The 20,177-nt window shown below is 40.8% G+C and overlaps 1 protein-coding gene across 1 annotated transcript; it reads right to left on the bottom strand.

Moving 5' to 3' along the window:
• Positions 1 to 9,408: 9,408 nt before the first annotated feature.
• TYMS (thymidylate synthetase) lies at positions 9,409 to 18,145 on the bottom strand. The gene is made up of 7 exons (XM_071553127.1): positions 17,834 to 18,145; positions 17,351 to 17,424; positions 15,956 to 16,130; positions 13,702 to 13,803; positions 12,348 to 12,523; positions 10,876 to 10,947; positions 9,409 to 9,970 (listed from the first exon to the last, which is right to left on the bottom strand). The coding sequence occupies exons 1-7, from the start codon at positions 18,003 to 18,005 to the stop codon at positions 9,833 to 9,835; spliced, it is 909 nt and encodes a 302-aa protein (XP_071409228.1). The 5' UTR covers positions 18,006 to 18,145; the 3' UTR covers positions 9,409 to 9,832.
• Positions 18,146 to 20,177: the final 2,032 nt, after the last annotated feature.

The raw sequence follows: 20,177 nt of genomic DNA, 5'->3' as shown, positions 1-20,177 counted from the left end.
TTGTGCTTTGAACAGACAAACTAGACCTAGTCTAACTCTTCCAGATCTATGGCATGGGCAGTGATGACTTTGCTTCTGTACCTCTCCCAGACACTCCCCCTTTCTGCTACTGCATAATGCTGCATTGCAGGAAAACAGTAATGGTGTGGCAAAGCTGAGGGCTGATCCCAATGAAGACAAATGTGTTTACATTGATTTATGAAAAACCATGGCTGTTTTATTTTCAGAGTAGGCTGAAGCTTATTTACAAGAGAGGAGAAGTAATAAGAAAGTTCTTTCTGTAAGGCAGTGATGCTAAAATTGTAAATTCTAGTTTATGGATTCCAGTTGACTGTCCCATTAATCACTCAGAAGTGGTCTATATCTTGTTCCAAGTATGCATATGGATTCAAAATAAAGGTGGGTGCATATCTACAGGATGACATTTGCCAATGCAGATTGATATGAGAAATGATTGGCCCAGATGATAACTGTGAATATCACTTTTTGCTGCTATACTATGTTATTTTCTAGTTAAAACTGTTGGATGAAATATCTCTCATTATAAGCATTTATAGACAAATATTTTTTCTTCCTTCTTTCAAATCCTAAATAATGATGGCAACAAATGTCAATGTTATTCAATAAAGAGCAGTATTGGATATGACCAAAGTAGATGTATTACTAAGAATTATATCCTGTATTTCTGTGGCAGAAATTTGAGTGTACAGGGGAACCCCCCCCACCAGGATTTTCTTCTGGAATCTTTAAAGCATCTTTTATATTCAGGGAGGTTTCCAGAGGAAAACCTATTAATAATTTTTTACCAATATTTGGTCACAAATAACCTGGAAAAGAAGATTTTAAAACTAAAATATTTGGATGAAAAGAAATAATTAGAGGGAAGTCACATGTTTTTATTTAGAAATTACTCTGTTGAGTAATATGGTCAGATTCTTTGCCCCATTTGTTCACTGACCAAGCACAGTTGCTGACCTTCTCTGTGTGCTGCAGTGCAACATGAAGCTTTCATGGGATGCCAAATGCCATGGAATGCTGAATGAACTCTGTGAATACAGTATGGCAAGGACCTGAATAGCCTGCAGAGGAACTATGGTGTAATTTTCAGATGTTTCATTTTTTATAGGAAGAAACCTCACCTATGTGGGAGAGAAGTGCTGTTTCAGAAACTCATCTTATTTAAGGTACTGCTTTTTTTTTTTTTGCCAGGAAGCTTTTCTGCTGAAAATTTCAGACAGCCATAGCCATGTTTTAGTGTGCTTTATTGAAGTATATGCTGATGTACTCATTCCCACAGAATACTCTGCTGTACTTCCTACAGGTCCTTATCTGCTTGGTTCAAACCCAGTCTGGGTGTTGATATAGTCATTGCAACTCAGCATAAGTGTGGTCAAAAGTACAATGTGCACAGAATGGCAATTCTGACTTTTCATTTCCTTTCTATTTCTTAAGTTTTTACCACTGCATATGAATTTTCCAGTTTGACAGGAAAAAAGTCAGTAGAATCCTTCATTGTATTTGATTCTTATTTTCTTTATTTCCAGATGCTGAATGCAAAGCAAAAATAGGAAGTAAAGGAAGTAATAGAGTGGGTCACTAAACCAGCTGAGTGTAAACCCTCATAGATTAAGAAGCCAACTTTTCCTGATGAGGATATGCATGTCCAGATGAGCTATGCAACCATTTCAAAGCTTGGAGATTTAATATTTTATTTCAATAGTAGTGCAGTGACTCCAGTCACTGTAGTGTAATGCTGATACTATTCCTTCGTATATTCACAGTTCAGGTAGAAATGGTGATTCAGAATAGTATTAAATACATTTGCTACAGGGTCTTGATACACATTCTATATATGTATTCCCTTAGGCTAAAAAAAATAGTTTCTTTCTAAAACAAAAAATACATGAAAAGACTGTCATGCTTGCAAGAAGAAGACAGCTGACATTTAGTATGAAATGGGAATGGACTTTAAATGTGTGATTTCCAGTGAAATTGGAAGTTTGGCTCATAATTCGTGCTCCAAACACACTGTACTTAGCAGCACTGTTAAAATCCCAGATGTACCGTTTGTGCATGTCTTTATTGCTCTGCACACCGTGTCGTATAATGCTTTATATTGCTTGTAGAACACAGCAAAAAAAATCAATAGAAAACTTTCTAACATATGTTGTATTTTCTATAAACTGAGTATAAAACAGTATGCTAAATCAACTGTTACTTCATACTTTGTTCTATTGAGTAACTCCACTGGAAATTAAAAAAAAAAACAAAACAAAACACAGAAGCAAGTTTTGAATGTTTATTTCCTTGACAGGCTTAACACTTCTAGGACCTGGTGTGGCAGCAACACAACATGTGATTATGTTTATAAGTGCTTCAGGCTTTTTCCTAATTACTACTCGTTTAATGAATCTACTGCATGACCTTTGGAGCAGGTGCCAGAACTCCTTTGCATTTCTCAATGAAGTTAAATACTACAGCTGAAAATTACTTGATCTCTATTTCAGCTATTCCCTACCAAGGTTGCCTCCCTTCCCCTTATCTACCTGGTTCGTTCTTCTCATATGCAATTTCTGTGAACCTGGAAAGATCTGATTTTTTAATTATTATTATGAATGTAATTGCTAAAATGTCATATTCATGCATCAGTGAGAAATACAAAAGATTGCATCTGTGATTGTGATTGCCCACAGGAAGAGCAGAGGAGCAAGGTACAAAGACTTAGTGCATGCCGCTCTGTTAAGAGCACTGCAACTCCATCATGCAGCTTGAGTAACATCCATGCACAACAGTGCGAGCTGAACACTGTGGTCTGTAGAGACCTGAAGGGTTGCTGAAGCTGATATCCCCTGTAGCCCAAGGATAATTATCCAGCTTCCATCTTCATTTTTCTCTGTGAGTTTGGTTCTTCAGCAAGCGTTTTGCTCAGCACAGTAGTGCATGTGCAGACATGACCTTGCAATGGCTATATGAAGGACTGCATTTTAGAGTGCAGAGGTTCCAGGCTCCTTTTCTTGTATCAGCTCTATTTGTGCAGTCCTAACTCAACTGTAGACCAAAGTTCCAGAGAATCATGCTACTAGAAAGCTGAAAGTCATCCCTCAATGGCACCAGGGACATTGTCAAGGTGCAGTGAGGGCTGGGGAGCCACAAGCCAACGGCATGGCTGGCAGGGAAGGTCTGAGGGCAACAGCTACAGGCAGCTGAGGAGGTTACCAGAGGAGGCCATGGAGAGGGCACAACTCTGAGGGCAGGTACCAGGGCCAGACACAGCCCAGTGGCTGCTAGCCTGTCCATGGTGAGGAAGTCAGACCCAGGTCAAGCTGAGCTGTTAGTTTGTGATTCAGGGTCCAGATCAGTGAGGTGCATGGCTTGGCAAAGGTGCAATACAATAGAAGATGATCACACATTGGGGTAGCTCAGGCAGGGACTGGGGCACATGTCCTGAGCTGAGATGGGTCCAAGGGCAGGTATGGTGGGGCAAGGCTGCCAGTGAACCTGAACAGGGCCAGCAGAGCCACTCCTGCCCCCAGTGCCCTGGCAGAAGTTCCTTCCCAGAGGGATGTGTCAGAGAATTGAGGTCTGATGAGACTTGCTGAAGAGGGGTCTAATTACTGTGGGGTGTAGGGGGCATTTCAGCAGATGCAGAGCCATGGCAGATGGAAAAGGGACTTGGCAGGGATTGTTTTCCAGTCAGCTGGGAGGCTCAGACAGACTCTGAGAAACCCGAGACCTGGCAGGCTTATGGGTGGGGGCCAAAGGGGAGATTCTCAGATGGCCCCTGAAGGGCCCCAGGGTCACCCTGTGAGGGGTTTAGGCAGGGGCCAGTTTGTGGGAACGTGTGCTGGTTTTGGATGGGGAAGCATTAATGTTCTTCACAGTGGCTAGTATGGGGCTGTGTTTTGGATTTTTGGGGGGCAGAGGGCTGAGAATATAGTGAATTTTTTTTTTTGCTGAACAGGGCTTACACAGAGACAATGCATTTCCTGCTTCTTGTGCTGCCACAGTCATAAGAAGGATGGGGTTCCATTGGAGGCTGGGAGGAGACACAATAGGGACAGGTGACCCAAACTAACCAAAGGGATATTCCATACCATATGACATCATGCTCAGTATATAAAGTGGGTGGAAGAAGGAGGGGATGTTTGGAGTGATTGTGTTTGTCTTCCCAAGTGACCCTTAACCCGCGATGGGGCTCTGCTCTCCTGAAGATGGCTGAATACCCACCTGACCATGGGGAGCAGTGAATTAATTCCTTGCTTTGTTTTGCTTGAGCGTGTGGCTTTCCCTATTAAACTGTCTTTACCTCAACATGTCTCAGCCCATGAGTTTTCTAGCTTTTACCCTTCCAGTCCTCTCCCCAGTCGTGCTGGAGTGGGGGAGTGAGTGATCAGCCACGTGGGGCTTTATGTCTGGCTGGTGTTAAACCACGATGGAGGATCAGAGCCCAAAGCCAGTCCAGGTTTGTAGGGCAAGGTCTTGTGCACCCATGGACCCAGCTCTGCAGTGCTGGCACAGGGCTTGAGGTAGCCTGAGATACCTGGCAGGAGGGATGCCACAGGGATCAGCTGCTCCCAGGAACCAGGAATGGCTGGAGAGGCCCACAGGGACAGCAGGGCAGAGACTACCAGCCAGGCTTGTTCCCGCTCCATTCAGCAGCAGGGCTGGCAGGGGGCAGTGGGGTAGCCCCAGCCCAAGCACTGGGCACCTCCCTGGGGACAAAGACAGGTATGGGTGGAGGCAGGCGGTGAGGGGAACCATGGCCAGACATGGCCCAGGCCCAGGGTGTGTCCAGCCAGGTTGGTGTGTTGGTCCATGGACAGAGACATCCCTAGCTGCAGCATAGCTGGAAGCAGGTTCACCTGCCATGCAACCCAGGCCATGCAACACCTGCCATGGAACTAAGGCCCTTAAACAGAGGGTGTGAGCTCCAGGTGAGACTGTCCATGGCAAGGTCTGTCAGTGCACTCAGTGTCCTGCCTGTCTTCAGGAGGAATTCATCTGGTACATGTGCAGCTCTTTTAAAAGGTTGAAACCTGTGCTTTCCCACAAGGAAACTCATTGCTACAATTAGTATTTAAGTCACTGCCATCAGCTGTAATTAAGTACTTTTTACATGAAATGTTTTTAATGAGTCCAAAGACCAGAACTAACTTTGGATATGTCAAAAATAGCAAGGTGTCAGGAGACAGGCTGGTGGTACCTTTTAGAATACCAGTCTCCAACCTCAAGTAAATTGGTTTTTATTGCACCCATCTTTTTTCCAAGTATTGACACCAAATCTACAGAGCCAAACAATGTGAATTAACAAATTCTCAGTTCTCTGCAGCAACTGAAAACAACAGTGATGACATTAGCATAATGTCTCTCCTACCAGTTTCTCATGCCAAGCCCTGCTATCAACATATTTAATTGTACTTCTTGCTCTCAGCTGTTGTCTACCAGTAGACAGGACACTTAATTTGCAGAGGGGGGTGTTGTATAATGAATATTATTAGGATGGGTTTGAATTAGTATAGCCTTGCTTTACAAATTAAAGGCTGGTCCTGAATACTGACTTTACTTGATGGTTTGTATAACCTTTCTCTTCTTTTCACAATAACATCAGAGAACCATATAAGCATTTAATGTACTTATCCACAGAATTCCTCAGTAAATAAGGGGAATACAATTATATGTACTAGAAACACAGGAAACTAATGAGGCCTTAACTGACTGACATCTTAGCCAAGCTCCAGGCAGGAAATCTCTAGCACAGCTAGAAATTGAATCCTGATTCTCTTCCAAGTGTATCTCATCTACAAGTCCATCTCTCATCTGACTGGACTGGTCTTCAGGAGGATGAATGATTTCCCACAGCAGAATGACTGCTATGTTCACTTTAGCTGTCTCAAAACGGGAATAGCTGCTCATTCACTTAGGCAAGCACATCACAAAGCTGTGCAGTCCTGAGCATGCTGACTCCTATCCTGAGTACCCCAAGTTCCTGTCTGTGGACCCGGTTAAGTGACCAAAAGGATGTGAGTTGACTCCCAAAGGAACCTAAAGGTTTTGAGGCAATCTGTGAGGCAATTATCTGGCAGAGCTGCCAGATCATTTGGGTAAGCATTACACAATAGTTTCATTACAAACTCAGTGTGCCTTAGTATATGTTAAACCCATGTCCTTGGCCTGAAATGGAACAGCCATTTTCATTGCACTTCACTTTCACTTTTGCAATTCAGCATCCAGTAAAGGGACAGTAATTTCCACGCACATTCCAGGATGACTCTGCCCTTTGGGACACTATTTTTTTTCCTCACTTTACCTAAGTTCATTGTGTCAGGTGTACTGCTCTTAACATTACAAGTATCACCTGATTTTTAATATTGGCAACATCTTTGAAGTTCACTTCTACCAAATTCTTATGTGATGTCTCATTTAAATGCAGTAATAACAATAATTTGGATTTATAGAGACGCACACAGGAGGGACACTATACAAGTAATGTTTTCATATGAGTTGCCAGCAGCTCTTGTAATCTGTCAATTTGGGAGACTTCAGGTCTTAACTTTTCATTTTTTCCCTTACACTGCCACAACAGAGTGATATTAAAACAGCTTCTACAAGCCAAGGCCTTGAGTTATCTCCAAATCAAGAAAGAAAACTTGTCTGTGCTGCTGAAAAGTTCCAGAGTAAGTCTCTGCAAAATGCAGCAGAATAAAAAATTTGTTCTCTCTCCAACCTTCAAGCCAGTCTGATTAGCTTCTTCAGTTATCATACCTGTGATTTCTGAGCATAAGCTTACATGCATTGCTGTAATATTCTTTGTTTCATGTCACGTTGTAGGGTTGCACCAAAGGACTTTGGATGTCTTTGTGTGGCACTGTCATGTCTAGTATAGACATTCCCAAGTATCTGAAAAGCTTGAAAACAGGTTAGTTACAAAAACAAACCAAGAACCCAGTAGCAACTGACTATGCTGATTGCTTTTATTTTCTTAAAAAAATATGTTGCTACATGGTGGTTACAGCATATACTGTTTTGTTATCCCACAAGCCCACCTTCCTGTGGCCTACAAAGGGAAGTTAGAAGTGCAGGTTAGAATTCAAGCAGGTGAAAGTGAACCGTTTGTGGGTTTGATAAAAGCACTTGAAACTTGGGCTGCATTCCATATTCAGACACTTCACAGACACCAGTCACTATGATGGGAAACTCACCGAGTCAGGCTCTTTAACAGAATATTGATTTTGACGGCTGATCAGATAGATGTTTGTCTCAAAATTCAGAAGTTCTTTTTTTCTGACCTTTTATCAGTCATAATCAGATAATTAATATTCTTTGCGGTATTGCAGTAAGGCAAATTTTGCAACATATCAAAACATGTCAGAAATAATATGGATACTGAAATTTTGCCTAAGAAGGTGGAAAGTAGAAGTTGGTATTTGACCAAACTGGTAAGAAATTTTATTGCTACCTCCAAGTTATTCAATTGCCTTTGAGAAGTGGAGAAATGATATAAAGATCCATCTGGAGGAGGAATGACAAGAGAGAAAACTCAAGTCAAAATGGTGAGGCAGAATCAATGTGGCAGTCAACAAGGCAAATGCAGACTCAGAAATGCTATGAATATGCAGAGCTGATAAGGAACTGACTTGTAATACCACCTATTTAAGTCATCAGCTGGGGAGTGTGAGGGACTGAGAGCTTCCAAGACAGCTTCTTTGTCCAGAAATAAATCCAAGAACAACTCCTTCTCTCAGTTGGCTTATCGGTCCCTTTCACAGCTTCTCAAAATTATATAGCCAGTCCTATGTTTTGTCTAAAATACTGCCCTGAATATGGCCTCCAGTCATACTAGTCATCTTTGCAGCTGTGAATAGTGTTCACATTCTGCAAAGCAAAATTCCTTGAGGACCCCCTTTTTAAATCTATATTGAAATTCTTTGAATATTCATACTTTTTGCACAAAATCTCATAGAAGACTCATACCTATGAATTTTAACATGTATTTTCACTTTTCTTCACATTGAAGTGTGCTGTGTAAAGTCTGCTTTTGACATCTTTATCTTTTGAGCACTGTAATCCTTCTTGGTCTTCAAGCTATAAGCTTCACTTCAACAACTGCTATTGGTAGTAAATTGTGCTGACAACGGAAAACAGTGAAGTTGTAGTTAATTCTTATAGTAAAAACTAGTAGCTCTTCCAGAGCTATATATATGTATTGGTCTGTTTAAGCATCCTCTGTATGTCCATACACCTAGTTCCTCTATAATTTATAAAAGGAAATAAACGATTCCCATTCTGAATTCTTCTCTTGGCTAAGGTATTCCTCTTTTGGATAACCCCACTGAAACTGCTAATTCCCACTAGTCAAGCCCTGAGGCCAACATTTTATTTCACATCCTCTCTGGCTGCACTTGCTAAAATGTCCTGCAGATTTCACCTTATCTGCAGTGTTACATAAAATGGTTTCCAGCAAAAGGAACTTAACTTGTTAAGTGTAGGCAGAACTGCTAAGTGCATTTGCAACTTAAACTCTTTTTCAGTACTTTAGAGGACTGTAAAAACACTCAAGAACCTTTAGCTTATAAAGTATGCACATGGTAAAATGTGGCTGACAACGTACAGCTGGGATGTATCAATACAGAAGACACACGGACTATCTGAACTAGGAGACTTTAAAATATAAGACTAGTAGAGCTGAGATGGAAGTAATTAGGAGGAGCATGTGACATAACTGAATGAAAGTAATTATAGGACACTGCTTATTAAATTTTTAGAATCATCTCAAAATGTATACTTTTCAAATATTTAAGTTTATTGACTTCAAAATTTAAATAAAAATTACTATGAATTTCTCAATGTATTCAAATATGTATTGAATATGCTATATCTGTATATTAGCCATAGATCTATTCACAATTAAACTCCTGAAGAGGAATTTAGTAAGGGCTGAAGTTACTGCAGAAGTTGCAAGGATAAGGAGAGATGAAAGTTGAATTCTGCTAGGATTTTATTAATAAACTCCACTCCTACAAATATTATGATCTCTAGCTTTTACTGCTCCAGGCTGCAAAACCAGTCCACATGTTTGTGGGATCTGGTTTTAAATGATGATAGACAGCTGATTACTAATGCTATCTGGTTACTCCTGTTTAACTACAGCTCTGTTTGATTTATACCATATTCATGTAGGGTTAGGCAATAAAAAAAATTGCTGCTACAGAGATGTTATGCAGAGATTGCATTTCAGGCAAGGTTCCATTAAGATCTTTTGTCTTCCTGATGCTTCACCTATGGAAGACCATGGGAAGTTTGAGTTTGTTTTTCCTTGCTAGATCTCAACCTCTGAGATCCTTTGCTTTTCAAGTTTTTTACCACTAACTATAAACAAACACACACCAATATGCATCAACCCTTCCAGAATTATTTTTTTAAAAAAACTTTATTAAACATATACTCTTTAGAATATAACAACTTCTCCAACCTTGGAGCAATCCTCTATCGTACATAAAAGTTTTTATTTTCAGTACCACATCAAGCACAGAAGGAAGTGCTACTCACACATAGTAACAATGGTAATAGAAGTGGCCACTGGTAACTGAAACATGTAGAAAACTAGTTCACTAACAACTTAGAGCTGGGTTAATGTCTGCACAGTATATCAGGAATAATCACCTGTTCTGTACAACTACAGGTTAGGTACTGAAGGCAGTTCTAGTCTGCTGGTATCTATTTCTTTTTAATAATAAAGTAGATATTTTTGAAGCATATAAAAGCACCACCACTTTAGAGAAACTAAGTAGCTTAGGTACATTTCCACATAAATATTTCATGTTGGTTTATAGGATTAAACAGCCATTTCCAATTTAATAGGTGGATGAGGATTATAATCTTCAATCTGAAAATCTTCTGCCTTGAATTCACTGATGTCTTCAACCTTACGAAGAATTCTGAGTTTTGGGAAACGTCTTGGCTCCCTCTGAAGCTGAAATGAAAGCAAGCTGACTGTATAAAGTTTAATATTTGAAAGCAAACATTTTGTCTTCTCAATCTCAATTCAGATTACACTATATAGACTTTCCCTCCCCAACAAGAAGATTTATACTAAGAAAAAACAAAAGGCAAAATCTTAATACAGGTAGGTAGAATCTACTTTAATATTTTCACTGGGATCAGTAGCATAATTTTCAAGTGAATTCCTTGATCATCCAAATGCACTGCAAGCACCTTCAACTGGCAAAGCAATTCTGGTGGTCACCGATTAGATTCCTTCCAGAGGAAACCAAATTGGAAACTCTGTCCCAGATGTGCACCAAATGTGCTGCAGTATTTTGCAGGACCATTTGTGTCTGAACAGTAACTAGTTCTCTGAATGGTTTTGAACTGGACAAATAGTGAGGACATTCAGTCCAAGCTAAATCAAAACAAATCAAATCAAATTCTGATTTTATTCCTACTGCAACAAGTTGCTTACTGAAGAAAATGTAGCCTTTTTCAGTCAAATAGTAATACTGATTAACTCTGTGAATTGATGAGTTATCCTTTTCTGATATACTACAAAGATGTTTAATTCTGTGTTTATCTGGATTAGGCAGAACAATTTTCTAAGGTTTTGGCATGATGGAGCCAAAAGTACAAGTACAGATTCTGAATCACTAACTTGGTTCGAAAATAGTGCACTAATGTACATTTCAATCATGTTAGTATTGTATTTCTGTTTGCAACCTGAGTTGAATAGATCTTAAAATACTACAATTATTAGGGTAGAAATTAGAGGAAAAGCCATACAAATTAATATTTGGCAAAGGATATTTAAACATCAAGATAATTCTGTATTGAATAGGCATTGTGGAAGATAAAAGGACACAGGAATACAGAGTAAGTACTTACTTGAACTTTTAGAGGTTCCACATGATTCAGATATATGTGAGCATCTCCTAATGTGTGTATGAACTCTCCAGGCTGAAAAGAATGAAGAAGACATGTGGTTTTCAAACAGTCAGGTTTCAAGAAAGCAAAACATTACAATGCTTACAGTATTGATTCCCAGCGTCTTGCATCTAGTGTGGGATTGCAGCTTCTGTACTAAACTGTATTGCCAAAACATCCTTGAAAAGCTCTGAAGGACACTAGCTTCGCTGGCTAATGCATAATTAATGAAAAACAATATGAAATTTTCACTAGCTTACCAAAACATTTACCTTTGAAATCCTGGTAGGATAATAGCTTTGGTATTGAATGGAACTCTACTGATCTGCTTACCAAGATAGAAATGATGTGGCAGTGACATCCAGCCTTTCCACTTCTAATAAGCACGACTTGCCCAAGCTGTTTGCAGAGCAGTTGCCTTAGCCTCTGCTAAACATTGTAGGTTGCAGCAGTGGAGGTGTCAGTCACAGACTAAACCCCAAAGCACTTATCAAGCATCCAGATGGGTTTGAAAGATAACAAGTTCTGTGACAAAGCCCCTGAGCAATCTAATTTTACTCAGGTAATTTTTATTGGCTATTTTACTGACCTCTGACCAATGCAGATCAGCCCTTATACATATCATACTGAAAACCACCAAAGGTGTGAGAGGAAGTGGCTGAGAGACAACAGCTGCCTTATGGACTTTACCTTGGACTAGTATGGACTAGTACCTTGAACCAATTTCTTTGTCTACAATTGCTATGAAATCTGATTCTTCCTTGTTTCCTTAGGTTCCCCTTCATGTTGCTGATAGCAGGAAGATGAAGCACAAGTGGCTTTACTAGTATAATTTTTTATATGTCCTAAAGAAAAAGGGTCCTCACATGTACAAGATTATTGTGCATTTAAATTTCTCTGCCAAATTAAAAAATACAGCCCTTAAGTCAGGGCAGGAGCTATTTGAGCACATACCAGCACTCTATGTTATCATCTACAGCAGGAAATCAAAGAAATACCCAGCTGAAATTATAGGTGGAAGTTAGGTGGGCAGAATATCCAAATTAAAACCTTGACAGCAACTTCTGAGCTACTGTTCACTTCCAATAAACATAAACTACAAAATTGAATCACTTTTATCCCATAAGGACAAGCAGTCTGTTCCAATTTCTAAGAAGCAGACTAGTGAACAGGCCAGTTTTGATATGGTCAAGACCTGGAGGATCTTCTGCCTGTTTAACCTTAATTTAAGAACTCTTACATTGCTGATCCTAACTACCCATAAAAACCAGAGGCAATTCACATCAAATTCATGCAGCCCTTTATTACATATAGTTCACCAAGATTTCAAACAGTATGTTGATTCCAGTTTTTCCTGGACATGACACACAGAGTCCTGTCTTTTAGTCCTTCACTTCTAAGACAAGATTAAGTAAAATGGTTAAATAGCCTACCTTTAGCCCGGTGACATGGGCAATCATGTACGTGAGCAGTGAATAGCTGGCAATATTGAAAGGCACTCCTAGTCCCATATCCCCAGACCTCTGATAAAGTTGGCAAGACAATTCACCATTTAGAACATAGAACTGGCAGAGGGCGTGGCATGGAGGCAAAGCCATCAGAGAAATATCTAGGAATTGCAGTACAGAAAGGAGGGGGGAAAAAACCCAGTAACAGCATTAGTGTGTTATGAATATAGAAGATGCAAAACCTTAACAAGCCTGTAATGAGATACAGTAGAGAGCCAACAGCATTGTCATTCTGTTGCTTTCCCCCTTGTTTATAAGTATCTGCTGCCCAAGCAATTAAGCCTGGGCCATGGCAAGTTGTCTCCTGGGCTGCATGACCAGAAAGTCATAAACAGATATTCCACAGAACAGATTTATGTCATAATGCTGCACAGCAGTTTAGTGCTACTCACCTCAGTGAGACAGTCAATTTCCCTAAAGGAAGAATTAAGAGTAAAATTAAGCATGTACCCTAAAGTGACTTCCAACTGCTTCATCTTACTCTCTTCCCATTGCAATGTGCCTTTGCTGCTTGTTGAGATATAAAAGTAATGATCAATTAAAAAAAATCAGAAAACAAAAGGTATTTTGAGTGTTTATCTACACTTAAAAACTGCAAATAGCACAACTGCAGCTTGGTAAGAAAAAATAACTTGGTATCTTCTGATATCTGAGAATGTTTAACCTTAAAAATAACAGTAAGAGCATGTGGCAGTCGCTTTCAGACACCCGTGGAAAATGGTGTGTGATTTTTTGGAGACTAGGTCTACCAGTGGTGAAGTTAAACATTCTCTTGTATTAGCTCTCGCTTAGAAGTAGCCCTACAGAGGGAATGGGTACTAGACAACCTATATTCAAAGAGATGATGACAACATGAACAATACTTTTGTTCTCTAGTTTTAAGGACTTTGTTAAGTTTCCATTTTACTATATGGCTAAAATCCAGACACACTGCTGTAGTATACTCCATTTTGGTTTTGCTTTTTTAACCTTTTTAAAACAGGAGTTACTGTTAAACAGAGCCTGTATGCCAAAGACACTGGTAGCCAGTTATATCCCTCACTGTACCTTGAGAGAAAAACTCTGAAGAAATGGTTCAGTATTTTTGAAGCCTCAGCATGAGGATTAAGTAGAAGGAAAATCAAACTTATAACTCCTGGGCCATTTTTACTGCATTCCTGGTAGTTTTTAAAAGAATAAATAAGTATACCAAATGGAACTCACTGTTGACACAGGAATAGAACACAATTTAGCATACAGAGAAATAATGTGCTTTCACATAAACTCTGCTATTCAATACCTTTAGGATTCCAAGCACACATAATGATTCTTCTGTCATCTGGGTTGGTTTTGATGGTTTCAATCACTTTTTGCAACTGATCAACTCCTTGGTTGGAGTAATCTGGAGAAAGATACAAAAGTAAGATCTAAACCAGACAGATTCAAGTCATGATATTTAACACCCAGCCCACAACCCACTGAAAAGTAACAGTGAAAATTACAACCTCTGAAGATTTTATTGTAACTTTGAAAGTGATATTAACTAGTTGGCACACTCTAAATGTAGGCTATTCTTGGTGTTTAATCTTTAGAGGATGCTCTGAAGCTTGTGAAACTCTTATGATGGTATCTTCACATGTCCCTCCATCTCTTTTGTGTGCTTTGACTACCTTCAGCATGCACTGAAATAGGACCATTCTGATTTAGAATAATTTATTCCATTCTCAACAACTTGACATTTTTTACGACAAGCTAATAATCACTAAAACCCAAGAAACAAAAGTGGCAATACAAAAAAAAGTTGAACAAAGAATGATACTTTATCATTCATGATGACTTCCTATCTAAATAGGAAAAGAGCTGTACTGGAATGGAGAGGATATTTCCACCTAGTCATTCATAGTATTTAAACTAAATTGTTCATTGCACTTCCAGATTAAAATGCCTTTCTAGATGTTAAACTTGCATGTTACAGTGCTTCTTTTTATTAAAAAAAAATGCCTAGACCAGTATTATAGGATACCACCATTCTTTACATACTCAGAAGTACAAAGATTTTGACAGATGAACAAACATACCCATCTAGCACTCATAAGGTCATGTATGCAAACTAAATTTCCATAGTATTTAGAGCCAGAAGGCAATTTTAATCCTGTATAGTACAGGATATTACATTTCACCCAATGATACTCACAGGCTGAATTTCAGGCTCAATACCATGTAAAAAATTCACTGAAATTAGCTGACCATCAGAATGGATTTCAGAATACAAGAGTCATTAGTTGTTAATTGCTGTTCTGACTCATGCCAGTGAATCAGCATGACTGGTAACTACTTTTTTCTGATAATTTATTGCAGGGCCGTCAAATTATGGTTACAGGAGACCCAAGCTGGCAAGCAAGGTAGTAATACACAATCCCCATATGGGCCATTCACTTAAGAATTTGAATCAATGATTCTTGTGAGTCCCTTCCAACTCGGAATATTCTGCGATCCTTCTGTGACACAATTAGTATCTCAGGGAATTCTTCTGCCAACACTACCATGCCAGAAGACTTGTCAAACAGTTATGTTAGTTCCTGAAGCTAATTACCTATCCATTAGTAATGTAACTTAAGGCAATCTATTTGGTAATGAAACCTATGGGAATTTATCTTTTTCATTATTTCCATTCTATTCTTCACCTCAGATCTTCTAAGTTCAGGAACTCTGAAATTTTTACTGAGTTTTCAGATGTGTCAGCTCACAGTTTGCACTATTTCTGTCAGCAGCCAACATGCCAATACCAAGTCTCATATCTGTAACTAATGTGAGCTTCACTTTGAGGCTCTATTGACAAAAAAACACCATAAAAAACCACCAAGATAAGTAAAATGTTAATCCAAATTAAAAATCACACCAGATAGGGGCAATCCTCTAGATGTTTTCTATATCCTCACATTCTACTTAAAAAAGATCTAGTAACACACTTCAGAGTAAGTTTAATGAACCAGTTTCACTGAAAATAATACAACAGGTACTGCATCACATCATAACTTGTTACAGCTGTTCTGTCCACAGCATCATCAGCTATGGATAAATCCCACTTTGTTCCAGATGCAGAATAGAAAAATCTTTCTCTTCCATTGTCCCCAATGAATGTAGTGCACTAATTTCAATTCTTTCCAGCACAACAGTATCATAGAAATTAGAACCCTGCATTGGTATAGAGATGGCAGCCTGTGTTTCACTATCAAATGGAATTAGCTCAGGCTTGTGGACTGCAACAGACACACATCCAGCTATCAGTGACCATATCTGCTCTAGATAAAAGAGTAACAGTGTAGCCTTATGATTCATCTGTTCTACAAATCTCAAACTACAATATAGAAAGCTACATATTTCAGGATAATTAGATTGAGTAAGATAAAAAAGTTAACTCTCTCAACACTATTTATTCTTGCTATCGGTTCACATTTGGTCCCTTAAGAATAGTCCATTCTACTTGGACTTGTGGAAGTGACGTGTTGAAGTTGTCTCACTAAGCAATCAAGACTGTATTTGTATGTGATTACCTGTGTGCATATCTTTGTATTCTGCTCCAAAGTGCCTCCACTGAAAACCATACACTGGTCCCAAATCTCCCTCCTCTCTGGTGCTGAAACCTTGCTTATCTAGGAACTCACGTGATCCATTAGCATCCCAAATCTTCACACCCTTTGCAGAGAGCTCTTTGGCATTTGTAGAACCCTACAAAACACAGAAAGTATGAAGTCTGCCTCCTAAGTACAACACAGAGGACATGGTTTCAACCAGCTGCATTAAGCTTTACTAGTCTACAGTATGTCTCCACTTACAAAGTATGAACAGTCTAATTATTGTACTGGATGAGGTTCTTGCATGTGGACAGAATAAAACTTGTGAGCAAGATACTGGGATGAAGTTTGAAGTGCCATGGTGCTGTTGTTTAACACAGGATCCTCCTAATTTTGTGAATCCACAAACAGTACAGCCTCAAGGTCAACTGTGGTATGTCATTTCATAAGCACATTTGCAGAGAACAAGATGTTGCTTTACAGATGGACTAAAATAGACTAACAAAAAATGTGTGGCCTAGGCACTGTCTTTGCCAAGCCACCTATAATGAGCTTAAGGTAATAAAAACGCTTTTGTTAAAATGAAAAAAAATGTGAAAATGACCCAGACAAATGTCACTGAATCCTGAAACATGTCCAAATCAGCATACTCAAAAATTCAACACAGAAATCATGCTGTTTTGGGGAGTGTCTAGTCTTTTACCTTTGAAAAAAACCAAACCCAACAAAGCTTTCAAAAATGAATGTGTGTTTGAGTCCTGCTATGTAGCAAATGGTTAGGTAGACATTCCCATACCTGGACAATGTCACAACATATAAAGGAACACTTACATTGTATTGTATTATCTATAGTTGAATTTTATTACTCTACTTACAGCTATTAGCTCTATTAAATCTCTTTCTTTTGCTACTAAAAAGCCTATTGTTTACATCAATCTTACTTTGCTTGCGGTTCTGCACTACTTGTTTCTGTTTAAATCAATAAAAGCTATCTCAGTATTTAAAAGCATATCACTAAATTGCCTACTCTCTATTTCATATTATTATTTCTTATTCAACCACTACAAAAAGACACTGTATTAGGCTTTATAACTGCAAAGTATAGTCAAATCAGCAAAAGTCATCACTATTTCAGACTACATCCTCTAAAAAGAAATAGAACTCTTCTGAGTGCACTGATAACAATAGTCTGCACTAAAATGTCTTGAAGGTAATGGCCTTCCATGTACGGTCAAAATATTAGGTGGCTGAATTTCTGTCATAGGGACAGAAACATCTGCAGTTACGCCAAAGCCCTTAATCCACTCCACACCAGTTGGTTGCATTTATCCCACTCTCAGGCACAGCACCCACACAGAAATCCAAATACTGAACCTTAATGAACCACAGCAGCTCCTCAAGCACTCCCTTCCAGAATACCCTCTTTGTTGTCAGCAGTGGAAACTGATCTGCAAGAGAGTTTCAGAGCGTCTGAGGGGACCAGACATGAACAGATACAGGCTTTGCTCAACACAGAGAGCAATGCCACCATTGAGATTCAGAGGTTTGGATATACAGTAAGGAGTTGGGAGAGAATGTGTAGTTCTCAGATCCCTTGGCAGGTCAGTCCCAGGGTAGAAGATGGTGTTTGACACCTCCCAGCACCCACCCCGGAGCCAGGAGCTGCGGCAGGAAGGGGTAGGGAGCACGGAGAAGGGGGCAGGGAACAGGAGGCAAGGAGAAAGCAGCAGGAGGCCGAGGGCAGGGAGCAGGGAGAATGGAGCAGGGGGCCGGAGACGGGGCAGGGAGCAGGGGACCGAGGCAGGAAACCGGGAGCAGGGGGCAGGGGCGGGGTCCGCGGGTCCCGGCGGTGCCCACCTCTCAGGCTGTACCGCGCCTGCATGCCGAACACGGAGAGGGTGCCCGTGCCGGTGCGATCCTCCCTCCGGTGGCCGTGCTGCAGGATGTGCCGCACCTGCTGCAGGTACTGCTGCTCGCCGAGCTCCGGGCCGGCGGCGGGGCAGCTCCGCAGCTCCCCCTCGGCAGGCATGTCGGGCGAGAGGCTCCTGCGGGACAGGCTGGGCTCGGCTGCACAGCTGGGCTCGGCTGCACGGCGGTGCTGCTGCTGCTGCTGCTGCTCCCGCGCGCCGCTTCTCCGCCGAGCCCGCCAAAGCCCGCCTTTCCCGCCAAAGCCCGGCTTTCGCGCCAAGCGGAGCCGAGGGACGGGCGAGGCGGGGCGACCCCGCTGCATCCTCCTCCTCCTCCTCCTCCTCCTCCTCCCCCTCTTCTCGTTTTTCCTTCCCTTTCGTCCCCAGAGCTCCTCAAACCCGCATCCTGCGCGGCTGTGGTCTTTGGCCCCACACGGGGCCGTTCCCCCTGAGCGAGAGCACTTGGCCCAAGTCAGTGCCCCAAATCATATTGACTTGTTTAGATCGGACCGTAGGAATAATTAATTCACAGAACGTGTGATGAGATACCGGAATGGGCTGCCCAGGGAGGTGGGGGAGTGACCGTCCCTGGAGGTGCTTAAAGGAAGACTGGACATCATACTTAGTGCCATGACCTAGTTAATGTGGTGGTCTTAAGGCATAGGTTGGAGTCGATGGTCTCAGAGGTATTTTCCAATCTCTGTGATTCTGTGACATTACTTAGATCTGCCCCGATGGCAAAGTAGCTTCTTTCCAGGCTCATCTCATGCTGGAAAGTACTGTTGGCATTTGTCGTCTCCCTGCCTTTCTCTGCAGCCTCAAGCATCCCGTTTCAGGGCCAAACAAGACCAAAATCTTCAACTGGCCCTGACAGGTCACACACATCTGGCATTGGATGCACCCAGGTGGGATATCTGGAACCGCCAAAGCCCGGGGAACAGCCTGGTGCCAGCCTCCCATGTCTTTGGTGTGGTGCTCTTCCAGTGCCATGCCCCAGGCACAGCTTGTCTTCCACACTGGAGCAGAGTTACCTTGACCTGCACTTTTAAAGGACTTTGAGGTGCCGGAGTGAGACCAGAGAAGGGTAATGAAGCTGATGAAGGCTCTGGAGTGCAAGTCCTGTGAGGAGCAGCTGAGGGAGCTGGGGTTGTTTAACCTGGAGAAAAGGAGGCTCAGGGGTGAGTTTGTTGCTCTATACGACTATCTGAAAGGAGCTTGTAGCCAGATGGGGGTTGGCCTCTTCTCCTAGCGAACAAGTGACAGGACTAGAAGACAGAGCCTCAAGTTGTGCCAAGGAAGGTTCAGGTTGGACATCAGAAGTAATTTCTTCATAGAAGGGGTGATTAGACTTTGGAATTAACTGCCCAGGGAGGTGGCAGAGTCACCATCTCTGTAGGTTTTTAAGGAAAGACTGGACGTGGCCGTGACCTAGCTCACATGCTGATGTTGGGTCATAGGTTGGACTCAGTGATCACAGAGATCTTTTCCAATCTGCTTGATTCTGTGATACCAAGATCCTTTTATTCCATACCTTATCATCAGCTTTCTGCTTCATGTTTTATTGACACATTTGTTTTCTCACTAAAGGTAGTCATCGACACTCGCTTTTATTGAGACTCATCTTGTTGATCTCAGTTTCTCCCATGTCTCAGTGTTATTTTGCATCCTGACCTATGTCTGATTGCAGCTGTTCCCAATATGGTGTCCTCTGAAAATTTTCTAGGTACAATCTCTGCTAGTCAGAACAAACTGACTGTTCTCTGAATATTTCTTTGTTATTATCTCTCAGAAGTAAAGCATTTTGTAAGAGTCACTTATCTCAGATAAAGCCTGACTTTCTGACAACTGATGTGATTCCAGGAGTTATGACTGCTAATCTCTGATGGTTGGGAGCCTGTAATACAGGTTTATAAGATGGAAGTTAAGGGCAACAGAGGACTGTGGAGTAGAAAATACAGCCTTTTCTTGCAGCAGGCAGAAAATAATCTTTCCCATTATTTAAAACAATGAAATGGCCTTTTTCTTGTATAAGTTTTATACTTTCTTGTATGTATAGAAGTAAATGAAAATGTGAAGTCTAACTAGTCTGTGGACATTTTTCTATACTCATATCCAATACAGATGTTTTTGTACGCTCTGAAATTAATGCAATTTATTTAGCAGAGATACAGTGGGAAATAGTGTGAATATCTGTGTGCAAAAAATGCTTGGAAATGCTGGGCACAGCAAATGAAACTAAATCACCTAGAACTCTGCTTCTAGTTGAGACATATCAGTTCTTAACCTTTATTATA

This window comes from Pithys albifrons, chromosome 4 (assembly GCF_047495875.1).
Source record: "Pithys albifrons albifrons isolate INPA30051 chromosome 4, PitAlb_v1, whole genome shotgun sequence".
NCBI lineage: Eukaryota > Metazoa > Chordata > Aves > Passeriformes > Thamnophilidae > Pithys > Pithys albifrons.
The sequence above is the reverse complement of the archived record's forward strand: the minus strand, read 5'-3'. Positions and strand labels throughout refer to the sequence as shown.